The 14,625-nt window shown below is 39.9% G+C and overlaps 1 protein-coding gene across 2 annotated transcripts in view; it reads right to left on the reverse strand.

Moving 5' to 3' along the window:
- The window catches only part of LOC131432900 (uncharacterized), a 669,773-nt gene that overhangs the window by 125,163 nt on the left and 529,985 nt on the right, over positions 1 to 14,625 (reverse strand). For both annotated transcript variants that reach the window (XR_009229989.1, XM_058599478.1), the window contains exon 4: positions 11,873 to 13,153. Coding sequence is in view for 1 of the 2 variants with exons in the window: in XM_058599478.1 (XP_058455461.1) it covers positions 11,873 to 12,421 (549 nt within the window). In the remaining variant the exon portion in view is untranslated. The remainder of the gene's footprint in view (positions 1 to 11,872; positions 13,154 to 14,625) is intronic.

Genomic DNA, 14,625 nt, shown 5'->3' on the forward strand with positions numbered 1-14,625 from the left:
CTATTTCCGGACCAAATCGAAAGAAAAAAAATTAAATATTTTAAAAATATCGCGGGACCTGTCCTCGCGATACAATACTATAAAAAGTTTTGATAAGATACGTCCAGACAAGCTCAGGGTCCTGTTTACCAGTTCAAAACAGGCTAATGAGCTCGTTCAAAATGATCCTTTTACGCGGGAGTACCGCGTCTACGTGCCAGCTCGCGAAGTAGAAATCGACGGTGTGGTCACCGATTCGAGTTTGACTTGCGAGGACGTTCTTAAGTACGGGGCGGGTTGTTTTAAAGACCCCTCACTTAAGAATGTCAAGATACTGGATTGCAAGCGATTGCATTCAGTATCGATCGCCGGGGATGGAACAAAGTCCTATCCCCAATCAGACTCTTATCGTGTGACCTTCGCCGGTTCTGCTTTGCCCAACTACATCCTCTTGGACCGGGTTCGTTTGCCTGTTCGCCTATTCGTACCCCGAGTAATGAACTGTACTAATTGCAAACAACTGGGGCATACAGCTACCCATTGCAGCAATAAGCCACGTTGTGCTAACTGTGGGGAAGCTCATGCGGACGGCTCTTGCGGTAAGGATGCTGAAAAGTGTCTCTACTGTAAGGAGGGTCCGCATGACCTCTCTGATTGTCCCGCTTACAAACTGCGAGGTGATCGAATGAAGCGTTCCCTAAAGGAGCACTCCAAGCGTTCTTTCGCAGAGATGCTTAAAAGTGCCACCCCTCCTAAACAGACAACGAACCCATATGCCTGCTTGTCAACTGACGAGAGCGATTCTGACGACCCTTTGGAAGGTCCATCTTCGGCGGTCCCTCATAGCTGTAGGAAAAGAATAAATAAATCCTCTCATAAGCTACCTAGTAAGGGTTCGAAGGTGTCTTCCGAAGGGCTTCGAAAAGTTACAGCTAACGGGAATCGGGACACAACACCGAAGCAAAAAGCTCCTGGTCTCGGAAAACTCAATTCCGAGATGGAATTCCCACGACTTCCCGGGACTACAAAATCCCCAAGCGTCCCAGAAAATCTACCAGAGAACCAACTAGGTGCTGGACTTATCAAGTTCTCTGATGTTGTGGACTGGATTTTTACAACTTTCAATATTTCAGACCCTCTTAGAAGCATTTTAATTGCTTTCATGCCAACAGTAAAAACATATTTGAAGCAGTTGACTGCAAATTGGCCCCTTCTCTCAGCGATTGTATCCTTCGATGGCTAAATCCACCGAGGTCACGGATCTAATCACTGTTTTACAGTGGAATTGCAGAAGTATCATCCCAAAAATAGATTCTTTTAAATTTCTAGTAAATAATCTGAAATGTGACGCATTTGCATTGTGCGAAACTTGGCTAACTTCTGAAATATCCTTAAACTTCCACGATTTTAACATTATTCGCCTGGATCGAGATGATCCCTATGGAGGAGTACTTTTAGGGATCAAAAAGTGCTATTCTTTTTATCGAATTAACCTCCCCTCGATACCAGGTATTGAAGTTGTCGCATGTCATGTTACAATCAAAGGTAAGGACCTTTGTATTGCTTCCATCTACATTCCCCCTAGAGCCTTGGTTGGGCATCGGCGGCTCAGTAATATCATAGAGCTCCTTCCCGCACCGACGTTGGTTTTGGGAGACTTTAACTCACACGGTACGGGATGGGGCTGTCTTCACGACGATAACAGATCAGCTATGATCCATGATATTTGCGACAACTTCAATATAATCTTGAATACGGGAGAAATGACACGAATTCCTGCACCACCAGCAAGACCAAGTGCGCTGGATTTATCCCTTTGCTCGACATCGCTACGGTTGGATTGCACGTGGGAGGTAATTCCTGATCCCCACGGTAGTGACCATCTACCGATCGTAATATCAATCACCAGCGGCTTAAAACCATCGAAGACAATCAATGTTTCGTATGACCTCACACGAAATATTGATTGGAATAGCTATGCGACCTCGATATCTGAGAAACTTGGTAGAACTCAACAACTTCCTCCGGAGGAAGAGTACACGTTTTTGGCTGGCTTGATTCTCGACACCGCGACTCAAGCTCAGACGAAACGTGTACCCGGCGCGAAAACTAACATCCGTCCTCCCAACCCGTGGTGGGACAAAGAGTGCACAAATTTAAACGCGGAGAGAGCCTCCGCGTATAAAAAATTCAGAAAAAATGGAACACCTGATAATTACCGGAATTACGCGGCGTTAGACGTTGGAACTAAGAACTTGATTAGAGCCAAGAAACGCGGTTACTGGCGTCGGTTTATAGACGGCTTAACGAAAGAAACATCTATGAGCACTCTTTGGAACACAGCCCGACGAATGCGCAATCATTACACCACGAATGAATAGCGAGGAATGCTCCAACCGCTGGATATTCGATTTCGCTAAAAAAGTATGCCCAGACTCTGTTCCGGAACAGAAGATCACCCGCGCCGCGACACCAAATACAAACGAATCACCGTTTTCGATGGTAGAGCTTTCACTTGCACTTTTGTCATGTAACAATAAAGCCCCGGGATTAGACAGAATAAAATTCAACTTGTTGAAAAATCTGCCTGACCCCGCCAAAAGGCGCTTGCTGAATTTATTCAACAAGTTCCTCACGGGTAATATTGTCCCACACGACTGGAGACAAGTCAGAGTTATCGCCATTCAAAAACCAGGGAAACCAGCCTCCGATCACAATCCGTATCGGCCGATTGCTATGCTTTCCTGTATCCGGAAATTGTTCGAAAAAATGATTCTGTTTCGTCTAGACAATTGGGTCGAAACTAATGGTTTACTTTCAGATACACAATTTGGTTTCCGCAGGGGCAAAGGAACGAACGATTGTCTTGCGTTGCTCTCAACAGAAATTCAAATGGCATTTGCTCGTAAAGAACAAATGGCGTCAGTTTTCCTAGACATTAAGGGGGCTTTTGACTCAGTTTCTATAAATATCCTATCTGAGAAGTTGCATCAGCATGGTCTTTCGCCAGTTTTGAACAACTTTTTACATAATCTATTGTCTGAGAAACACATGTACTTTGCGCATGGTGATTTGTCGACAATACGATTCAGCTACATGGGTCTTCCTCAGGGCTCATGCTTAAGCCCCCTTTTATACAATTTTTACGTAAGTAATATCGATGAATGTATCAACACATCTTGCACGCTAAGACAACTTGCCGACGACAGCGTTGTGTCTATTATAGGACCCAAAGCTGCCGATCTCCAAGGACCATTACAAGATACTCTCGACAACTTATCATCATGGGCTCTTCAAATGGGTATCGAGTTCTCTACGGAGAAAACTGAGCTGGTTGTATTTTCGAGGAAGCGAGAACCAGCACAATTACAGCTTCAACTAGGGGATGAAACCATAGCTCAGGCCTTCACATTTAAATATCTCGGGGTCTGGTTCGACTCCAAAGGCACCTGGGGATGTCACATTAGGTATCTGAAACAAAAATGCCAGCAGAGAATCAACTTTCTCCGTACAATAACCGGATCATGGTGGGGTGCCCACCCAGGAGACCTGATCAGGTTGTATCAAACAACGATATTGTCCGTGATGGAATACGGATGCTTTTGCTTCCGATCAGTGGCGAACACTCATTTCATCAAGCTGGAAAGAATTCAGTATCGTTGTTTGCGTATTGCCTTGGGTTGCATGCAATCGACTCATACGATGAGCCTCGAAGTGCTGGCGGGCGTTCTTCCACTGAAAAACCGGTTCTGGGATCTCTCATATCGTTTGCTCATTCGATGCGACATTTTGAATCCTCTGGTGATTGAAAACTTCGAAAGGTTAGTTGAGCTTAACTCTTAAACTCGTTTTATGTCCTTGTATTTTGATTACATGGCTCAGAATATTAATCCTTCTTTGTTTGTTTCCAACCGTGCTCATTTCTTGGATACTTCTGATTCTACTGTGTTTTTCGACACATCCATGAGAGAAGAAATTCGTGGAATTCCGGATCACGTGCGCCCTCAAGTGGCCCCAAATATTTTTTATAATAAATTTAGAACAGTCAACTGTGAAAAGGTGTTTTACACTGACGGATCAAACATCAACGAGTCCACAGGCTTCGGCATCTTCAATCAAAACATCACCGCTTCTTACAAACTCAGTGATCCGGCTTCAGTTTACGTCGCAGAATTAGCTGCTATTCAGTACACCCTCGAGATCATTGAAACGTTGCCCAAAGACCATTACTTCATTGTCACGGACAGTCTAAGCTCAATAGAAGCTCTCCGGGCAATGAAGCCAGGAAAGTATCCCCCATATTTCCTGGGGAAAATACGGGAACATTTGAGTACTTTATCTGAACGGTCTTATTTAATATCGTTAGTCTGGGTCCCTTCGCATTGTTCTATTCCGGGCAATGAAAAGGCAGACTCATTGGCTAAAGTGGGCGCATTAGAAGGTGATATTTATGAAAGACCAATCTGCTTCAATGAATTTTTCAGTATCTCTCGTCAGAAAACTCTCGAAAGTTGGCAAACTTCATGGACGAATGACGAACTGGGACGATGGCTACACTCCATTATCCCTAAGGTATCGACGAAACCTTGGTTCAAGGGGATGAACATGAGTCGTGATTTCATTCGCGTTATGTCACGGCTCATGTCAAATCACTATACATTCAACGCACATCTCCGGCGTATCGGGATCGTGGAGAACGGGCTCTGCACCTGTGGCGACGGTTATCAGGACATCGAGCATGTCGTGTGGTCGTGCGTAGAGTATCGTGACGCCAGGTCGAAGCTACTGGAATCCCTTAGGGCCCGAGGTAGACCGCCTGAGGTTCCGGTTCGGGATGTGTTGGCGAGTCGGGATAGTTAATATATGCTTCTCATATACCAGTACCTCAAACACATTAATATCCAAGTGTAATGTGTTATCCCTCGCTCAGAAAGTATAAACTCCACCTACAGGTTCGACACTAACATCCGCCCGATTCTCTCGATCCCCGTCCCTGCCCACCATCTTCATTGGAATTAACAAGATCTTTTTTTTTTGTCACTAACTTTTTCGTTCCCCTTTCCCTGTTTTTTCACCATCTCGATGGCAACTAATTAGATCTCTGTCGTTTTCAAACATTTTGTTCCCACACCCCTTTTTTACCCCGTTTCCCACAATATTTACTTCTTTTTTTCATTCTCTTCCGTAACATCACCATCACCGGAAGACATCTCCAGTCAATGACCAGCATGCGGGCCGCCCGCCGGGCCTTCGTAGCCTGGGGGTGTTTCCCGCGGACCCTCACGGACCGAAGAATGCGGCCAACATAGAAAATTACCATCGCCATCTGGAATCATCTCATCCTAAATTCAATTCACCGGCCACTACCGATCGCCAGATACTATATTACATAATGATACTACTCTAGTTTTAAGTTAGACGATAATTAAGATTAGTAAATACCCTTGGCATCTTAGAGCTTAAGCAGTGTGCCTTAATATTATATTATATTATTGAATAAAAAAAAATCGGTTCACTACAAATGTGACTGTGATCTGTTAGAACCAGATCAATTGTAGACGGGTTTTTCACGGAAGAGAAACAAGTCGGATTACTAGGATGAAGAACTGTGAAGTAACCAGCTGAGAGTTGATTATGAAGTATTTTACCATTACTGTTATTTTGCCGACAATTCCACTGGACATGCTTAGCATTTAAGTCCCCTATTACGAAAAATTTCGATCGATATCTTGTGAGTTTTTGCAAATCGCCTTTAAAGAAATTTAATTGTTCGCCGGTGCATTGGATTGGCAAATATGCTCCAGCGATAAAATAAATTCCATGAATGGTTTCAACTTCGTTTCCCAAGCTTTCAATAACTTTAGTATTGAAAGAATGTTAAATTCGATGTTTAATTTGCCGTTGGACTAAAATGGCAACTCCACCACCCATTCCAGTAAACCAATGATTTGGCCGATCTACCTATTAATAAATTGTTTTCGTTAGAAGATGAACTGCAAGGCGTTAGTGTGTTTAGATTATTTACATTAGAAGAATTAAGTGGTAGACTTCTACCTGTTACACTAGCATAACTGACATTAGAAGAAGATGATGACGAGTTTGATCTACCTGTCAATAAATTGTTTTCGTTGGAAGACGAATTGGAAGGCGTACCTGTTTTTTGTTTCAAATTCGAAGAAATAAGTGCCTTAAAAGAATTAGGCGTGTCATTTGTAACGGTTTTTTGATTTTCAGGTATGTTCTGTAAATTTAAGGTCGTTGATTTGACTTGTTGTCTAAGCGAACGAGCGTTTAAAATTTTTTCCCTGACAGGACCTTTCAAATAATTGGGTTTATGATTTCCATAGCAATTTGAACATGAAAATTTATCAGTGGGTTCATTCATAGTGTCGTAGTGTCAGTAGAACCGAAGCACTAGCCATGCAATGGTTCTTTACACTCTGAATCGGCTGCGAATTCTGTTGAAACAGAAGGTCAAATTCCACTATAGGAATGTAATACCAAGGCTTTGGCTTCATTCATTGGACAAACGTCTTTCGAATGCGATTTACCACAATTCAAACACCGTATATCTATATGACAATTTTTGGTTCCATGGCCGAAGCCTTGGCAACGACGACATTGCGTTAAGTTTGCAATACGATTATGCCGTTTATAATGTTCCCTATGAAATTTTATTTGGGAAATGAAACGTACTTTTTCTAAAGTTTTTAAATTGTTTTTATCACTTCGATTGAAGTGTATTAGGTAAAGTTCATGGGAAATTCCAGAGCGTGGTTTAGAAGTAGCATTCGCTCTTTTTTCATAAGTATTACTTGGGAAGGGGCAAAACCAAGCAATTCTTTTAGTTCATTTTTTATTTCATCAATACTTTGATCATTTGATAAGATTCAGGAAGAATCTCGTAAATATTGTTAGACGGCATAGGATCAACGGAAGGGAAATTCGTCCGTTGTCTTTTATTTTTACATTCAGATTCTTGAATGTTATTAGAAAAATGTTGAATAACGGATTGTGATTTATTCCGTATTGAATTATTTTTAGCTTAGGCTTGTTGCCTTTCCGGTTGGACGCAGGCATTTTTGAAATTTATTCAACTAGGCTAAATTAGTCTTCAATTAGACTCCTAGTTTGGGAAAGTCTTGATAAAAACTGATTTTGTGGTAGTCTTAATAAAGACTGATTAGTTCGAAGAATAGTTCTTTGAATAGCTAGTCTTAAGAAAGGCTGATTAATTTCTTAGTCTTGAAAAAGACATTATATTAGAATATCACTATTTGTATAGCCTTGAGAAAGGATGACTAATTGTTAGTCTTTAAAAAGACTGTTAGTGATTCAGGTAGCCTTGAAAAAGACTGAAGTCTTGAATCAATGAAACTCTAGGTAGCCAGAAAAAAATTCCAGGAGCCAAGAGCTATATACGTGCGGTGCGAACGACTGTTCAACACCGACTGATTTGTTTTAGCTTTGTTTTATCTTTTTTCCATTGACTCACAGTAAGTTTGAGGTTGGATATGTGCTTGAAACTTCGCGCACAGAGACAAAATTTACCAGCCCAGTGTTTAACTAGATAAAGTACCCCCATAGGCAGCGAAAGAGATGAAAACAAATCAGCGTCTGACGGCAAACCATGTTAAACGTAGAATGAAATTCATGGATCCTGTTTTGGAACCTATAAATCGATCGCAAAGAATCGAAGTAAGCAAATCGACACTTATTTTTATATTTCCGCTTTCGTTAGCTCTTCCTTTTTGGGTGTAAATGTGTAGTGACGCAAATATTTATGGAAATACCTCTCCTGGAGCCAGCAATGGAATTAATTCAAGCTAGACGAACTTTCTGAAACAAGCAACAAAGAAGTTGACTATTTGGTGAATATACTTTGTGCGCCGCTCGCATGTATGGAGAAGCAAATAACATATTTTCTTCATAGCTGACCCGCCGAGTTCGAGGAAATCGATGGCAAGATTAAAATTTGATAATCAAATAATTTTCATTTGTTTATTTGAGAGCAGGGAAAAGCCTAACAGATGGGTACTATTGTCAAACTTGCTTTCAAACAGACATAAAACCTCTTCATCTTTTGCATCAACAAATTGCAATCGTCGAAGTGATACTTTTTTTTGTAAATAGTATGCTGCTCAAGTATCTAAAAATTATCAGACAGTAATTTGAGGAAAATTTACTGAAACAGTCAAGTGATTGAACAGGCGGCACATTCTGGCAAAGGGTTCGGTATATTTATAGGTTAGTTTTAGCGTAGGGAATTCGAGGAAAACCAATCATAACAGCTCGAAGCAATCGATACGTGATTGAAGTAGATGTGTTGAAAAAGTTAGCTTGCAAACATTGCAAAGTACAGAGAATAGAATGAGGTCAATTAGTTTGCATCTGTCATGGAAATTCGGGAGGTTGGGCCCTTTTCCGAAGCAATAAATTGATTCCAAAGATTTTTTTCCTATCCGATGTGTGATGATTTAAATTTGTATTTATGTCAATCCGGCGTTACGTGCCGTTTTCGGTAAGTGTTAGGCGATCCGCCTTTGGAAAATAACTTTTCGGAAAAAGTTTGATGAAAAAAAGACATTCATTTCATTTCCAAAGAAGTTACTTTCTTCTCACCTATAAATTTTGGTAAGATTTTTCTAGCTGTCTCTAGAATTGAGTAAAACTTCAGTAACCGAACAGAGTTGATTTCATTGAATAGGACCTCGGCCAACCCTTCAACTGTCCTAAATCGGGCCTAATGGTGGAATAGGGGGCTTTCATTAGACGAAAACTGGTGATCTTCGGTTTATCGAAATTTTACAAAATAAAGGAAAATATTTCATTCAAGTTTCCCTTTTCTAGAAATTAGCGAAAGGGCCTTTCGTTGGAATCCTTCTATCAAGTTTTTCCACATCCTCCTTGGTCAGGTTTTTTTTCACATCCTCCTGCATCTCGTTGACAACTATCTTTCGCCTTCTTGAAATTCCACTTGACGATAGCCCAATATTTTTTTGTTTGGTGGAGCTTTTGTGTGTTTCGGGGACCATATTTTTGGGAATCATGTTGTTTGCGGTATACCACTCCATGGCCTATATTCAGTAATGGCAAACTATCAAACCCGACTAAATTAGAAGCAGGACAATTGTATCACTTGAGAATAGGTAGCAGACTCAAAAAAAATCCAGAACAATGATCTCGGTTGCGATGTCAATGTTGCTCTTCATGCCACTGAAACAGAAAGCTTGCCACCCGAGATATTTTTTGTGAGCTACCAAATCTAAATAATTTTGAAAATCTCTGTCATTCTTCGACTGTTGATTTTACCCTGAATCAGTTTTCTCGGCTTTCGACAAGTGTTCTCCAAACACTTTTATCACAGTTAACAGTTGATTTGATCATATTCAACATTTCGCCGGTTCGTTTGGCCTATATTCAGTAATGGCAAACTACCAAATCCTACTAAATTAGAAGCAGGACAATTGTGTTACTTGAGAAAAGGCAAAAACTCTAAAAAAAAATCCAGAACAATGATCTCGGTTACGATGTCTCTTCATGCCACTGAATCAGAAAGCCTGTCACTCGAGATATTTTTTGTGAGCTTCCATATCTAAATAACTTTGAAAATCTCTGTTACTGTTAGCTGATCGCTCTTCGACTGTTGATTTTACCCTGATTCAGTTTTCTTGGCTTTCGACAAGTGTTCCCCAAACACTTTTATCAATGATTTGGTCATATTCAACATTTCGCCGGTTCGTTTGGTCTATATTCAGTAATGGCAAACTACCAAATCCGACTAAATTAGAAGCAGGACAATTGTGTCACCGATCATAGTCATAGTTAACAGTTGGTTTGACCATATTCAACATTTCCGGTCGGTTTGGCCTGCGAGTAGGTCGGTTTTTAACGATGAGCGAGCTAAATTTTGTTGCTGTTCTTATCTCTATTTTCAGTACTGAACGGCTAATATCAAAATCAAACAATAGAGTTGATACTATGAGTAGTGTGCAGTTTTGTTCAAATTTGGATCGATGCACCCTCTGATTAGTTTACGTGGTATACCCCATATCCAGCAAAATAGACAAAAACAAAATCTCAAATCAGTGTCGGCGGCAAAGCAGAATAGAAAAGGATACACTTGTAGTGCGGTGTGTGTTTGTTTCCCGTTGAATTTGTTTCCTCCGATATGGGACTGTAAGTGGCCAAGTACAGTGAAGCAGGATTGGTTTTTCTAGTCAATTGGACTTTGTCCTCATGCGTTTTCATTTGCAGGGTAGTATAATTGGTAAAACAATTTCCCCGGTTAGAAGTTAGCTACGGGCTCGAGTCCCGTATCTGCGGTAATATATTTGCGGTTTTCAATACATAGTTTTATGAATTTAGAAAAACAAAATATGTTGTTCGTGACAAAATTTACATGTTCAGATAGTTTCATGAGTACCTACGAGGGTGCTGCCAACTTCGAACACGATTCGGTGGGAAATTCATCTATAAACCTGATGTTGCCGTTATGGTTTTCGAATCCACATCCAAAATTATTTTTCGGCATTTACTCGTCATGTTTGATCCGAAAATACCCATATTGTAAAAGATTTCATGAAAAATATCTATGATTCGGAATTCTCAGATTTTGTTTTTGAATTGAGTTCTCGCACCGTTTTCCAGTGTTCCCAAATAACAAATTTATTATTAAAACCGAGCATCTCAGTGGTAGAAATTAACATTATTCAGTTTGATATAAGAGTTAAAATATCAAAATTCATAACAAAGTCTTCATGAGAAAATGTTAACAAAATATAAAATTCTGTCATTGTAATATCAAACCAAAAACAAAATATTTAGAGAAGAAGAAATTTTCAGTTATTTTATATTCTAGTATTCAGAATTGAATAATGTAATAAGATTTTCTTTTATCTGATTCTGATGCAGTTTATTCAATTAAATTTTATTTGGATCAATTGTACTTAATAAAATTGGAATAACTCATCATTATCGAAATAAGATATAATAACTAATTTAGATGATAAACAGATATTGTACAATTTCTTGATTCTCTAGATGAAATATCAAGAAAATATCAAGTATCGCTATGATAGCTCAGAAAGGTCAAGACAAGATATGATTGTGAAATTTTTTATTATTTTGATCTTTGTTTGCCATTTATAACTACCCGGGATTATGCGCCAAATATTTCGTTATCTTGATAATCTATTTATAAACAAATAGATCTATGTCAATTGAATATTTTGTAACAATTAGACTGTGTAAATAAAATATTGAGCGTATTAATAGTTGTCTCGGGTTGACCGTTGAATGTATCGGGCACAGACCTTACAAGCCAGTTGTCATCTGTTCGAGCCCCGATCTGGAAGGATTCTTAGTATCAGTCGGATCATGGCACCAGCCATGCAATGGTTCTGTACACTATTAATCGGCAGCGAAACCTGTTTTAGCAGAAGGTCAAATTTCACAAAAGGTTTGTAATATCAAAGCTTCGCCTTGTGTATCAATTATGAAAGGTAGTTGAATTTGCGTTGGGTCGGGCAATTGATTACTCCAAGTTAGTCTATGGTTTTGATCTATTTAGAATTTTCGAAGTACCGCGAGTAATTCATAATTTTGAAAAGTAGAGTTCTATTTATGACCGGTTGTCATGCAACAATAATGCCCCTGGGCCGGACATAATCGAGTTTTACTTACTGAAAGTCGTCTTGATATTGAGTAATGCAAAAAGAAGCAGACTAAATTGCAGAACTAGTTAAATATAATCGATAGATGGTCATTTGATTGATTTGTAGAGTCTACGGATCGGATCGTTTACCCTGAGGAGTATGGTTTGATGAAACACAGAATGAAAGATGGCAGATTATAGATTGGAATAGTTTCCACCGAATCATACAATGCTTACCTGCACAGTTGGTGGCTTCCGGAAGTTGTTGAGCTCCGGCAGCAGAAACTTGGTTCTCGGCTCCTGATCCTGATGGCTGCTCTGGGTCTCGCTCCGCGGGTCGTGCTTCTCGGACGACGCAACCGCGTTGGTAGCCCCGATAGGCACACTCGCCGGCACGGGATCGTTCCGTTGCTTTTCCTCCTCCGGAATCTGTACCAGCCGGCCTGTAGGATGGTGGTGGGTTGAGCTCGTCGTTGATGCAATTATCTGAATCGACGTTTTATCGATCTTATCGGTTGGTTTCCGATAGCTATTCTTGTCCCTTCGTAGGTTCTTCTGGTCGTTGCTGCTGTTACTGTTGTCGCTATCGGCGCTGTTGTTGCTCTTTTTGTCGCTCTGGCCAAAGGGATTCGCGTTGTTCAAACTCTGCTGCGCTTTCTGATTCTTCTTTGCCTTCCGGTTATTGATGCTCCTGATGAACTGGTTTATGTTGATTGCCTTCTTGACCGTCTCGGCTGGCCGTTCACGAACGGTGGCTGTTGTGCGAACTGACAGCATCACAAACATAGCCCGTCGGTTTTCTTTTCCAACACTTTGGCATAATATTCTTATGAAGCGTGTGGTTAAAATTATAATTACTTTTGCCGGTTACGTGTTCTTCGTTCGTGGCTCTGCGTCGTCGGTTGTGTCGTCACCGTGTCCGTTCCCTCTAAACTATCTTCCGGTTGACCTTTTCTGGAAGCCTGCAGATTTTTCCTTTTTGATTCCTATCAAATTCCTATCACTTTTCTTTCGCAAACTTTCCTCTAGCACCGCAATAAGAAGCACTTCTTTTTTGTTTACCTAATATTACAAACTCATTGCACGGTTTTTCACTTAACTTGACTACGAAATGCGAACTAAATCTACACTACACTGTCACGCAATGTGGGGAGTGTGCTACGGAACAGATTAAATTGGAATTCTATGACACGCGAAACGCAAATTTACGACTTTACGAGTTTTTCCGCACTTTCCCTTTCTTCGTCCTGATCGTTCTGGCAATGGTGTTGGAAAATTTTCTCAACAACGTCGGCACAAGTTTCATACTTTATTCGATTGTACCGGTACGTACTGCTTCTGTTTCACTTTCACTTTCACTTTTTTTTGTCTACGACGCAACGGAAATTTTTTTTCGCGGGTCGAACTTTTTGAAACTTTACCAAAAAAACTGAAATGATGAAGCTGGCTGTTTCTGGCGCTGCTCCTGAACTGCTGCCGGCACTGATGCGTAAGGACAGTCAAGAGGATGATTTCGTTCTGAAATGAAACACGGAGAAGAGAAGAATGGCGTCATTGTTAGCATTTTTAAATCGTTGTAATGTTCCAATGGCATGTTAATACAGGATGTTGTAATTTGGCCGTTTTGATGGGCCTCTTTCCGGCCAAATGTAATCCGGTTTGCTTGGAATTTGAGCTTAGCAATGTGGGTATTATCACATGAAGATTTGCCATGAACGAATGTTCCGGTGGTTTTCGTATCTGGATGAGGAATTTTCATTTCAAGTCTTCGTTTTTTATTGCAATAAATTTAATTGCTCTCGGTAGGCGTGCGCGTACTTAAAAATGGTTAGAATCGCATTCAATCATTAAGACAGTCATTTCGGTTTATTCCCCACTTCGAATGAAACGGTCCTATAACTTGAAATGCTTTTCGTGATGTTCTTTCTTTCGCATTTCAGAAGTCTTCTGTTATCTGTTGGTTATAAAACCGAAGACTGATAACTGATTGAAAGATTATCCCATTCTGACATTGGGAAGTGCTACAATAATTCCGCAATTTCATATTTTAATCACTGGACTTAGTAACTTTAGGCTAAAAATCATTTGTTCCATGGAGAACCCTTCGATCATAAAATTGCGATATCGCAGTTTTTGATTTTTGCGATAGTTGATTTAACTAATTTCTTTTTGATTCAACCAAAATGGTTTTTGATTTGCATATATTCAAGTAGTTGAAAAATATGTTGTTTTGAATGCTGTCAAATGCCGGAGACAGTTGGAAGCAAAACAATAATCGCAATGCAAAATCAACAACTTTCTCAGTTGAAATCTGTTCGCGTCGCTTCAAAATGTCAATGAAAACAACATTGATGGTTAAAGCGTTTGGTGCAATTGTGTTCATTCGATTTGAGAAATTTATGATAACAAGTGTTTATCTAACAGCGGTGTTGTGATAAAGTTAATCTTGTTTAAGATTAAAAAAAATTGATGACAAATTAGAAAATGTTAATGAATGATCATCTCGTAATCTTTCAGGTATGCGCAAAAATTTTATACTTCAAATTCGATCATTATTTACTTCCAGCAGACTGTTTTACTCCCAGCTGTTTGATACCGATGATGATTAGCAATAAAACGCTTTTTGACATGAATTTAATTTATAAAAGTAACAGGAGCGAAGGGTTTCAAACACACAGAACGCGCTGCGATTGAATGGCGCGTTTGAATTGCCGTCGCAAAATTCCAATTCCCAGCGGTTGATGCACCCAAGCTCATATAAATCAGTGCATAGCTTAGTTCAACCGTTTGAAGGCATCATTTTAGGTAAATTTAATAATTTCGCTAATTTACTCGCCCCTCCGGGCACTTTTGCTGATTAAAAACGTTTTTCTACATCAATCATTTCCGATCGAATCAGAAGTATTTTTTTTTAGAATTTAGATCTTTACTGATCTCAAAACAAACAAACAAATAAAACCGATTTATTTTTCAACTAACAGAATTTTGTT

This window comes from Malaya genurostris, chromosome 2 (genome assembly GCF_030247185.1).
Source record: "Malaya genurostris strain Urasoe2022 chromosome 2, Malgen_1.1, whole genome shotgun sequence".
Classification (NCBI taxonomy): Eukaryota; Metazoa; Arthropoda; class Insecta; order Diptera; family Culicidae; genus Malaya; species Malaya genurostris.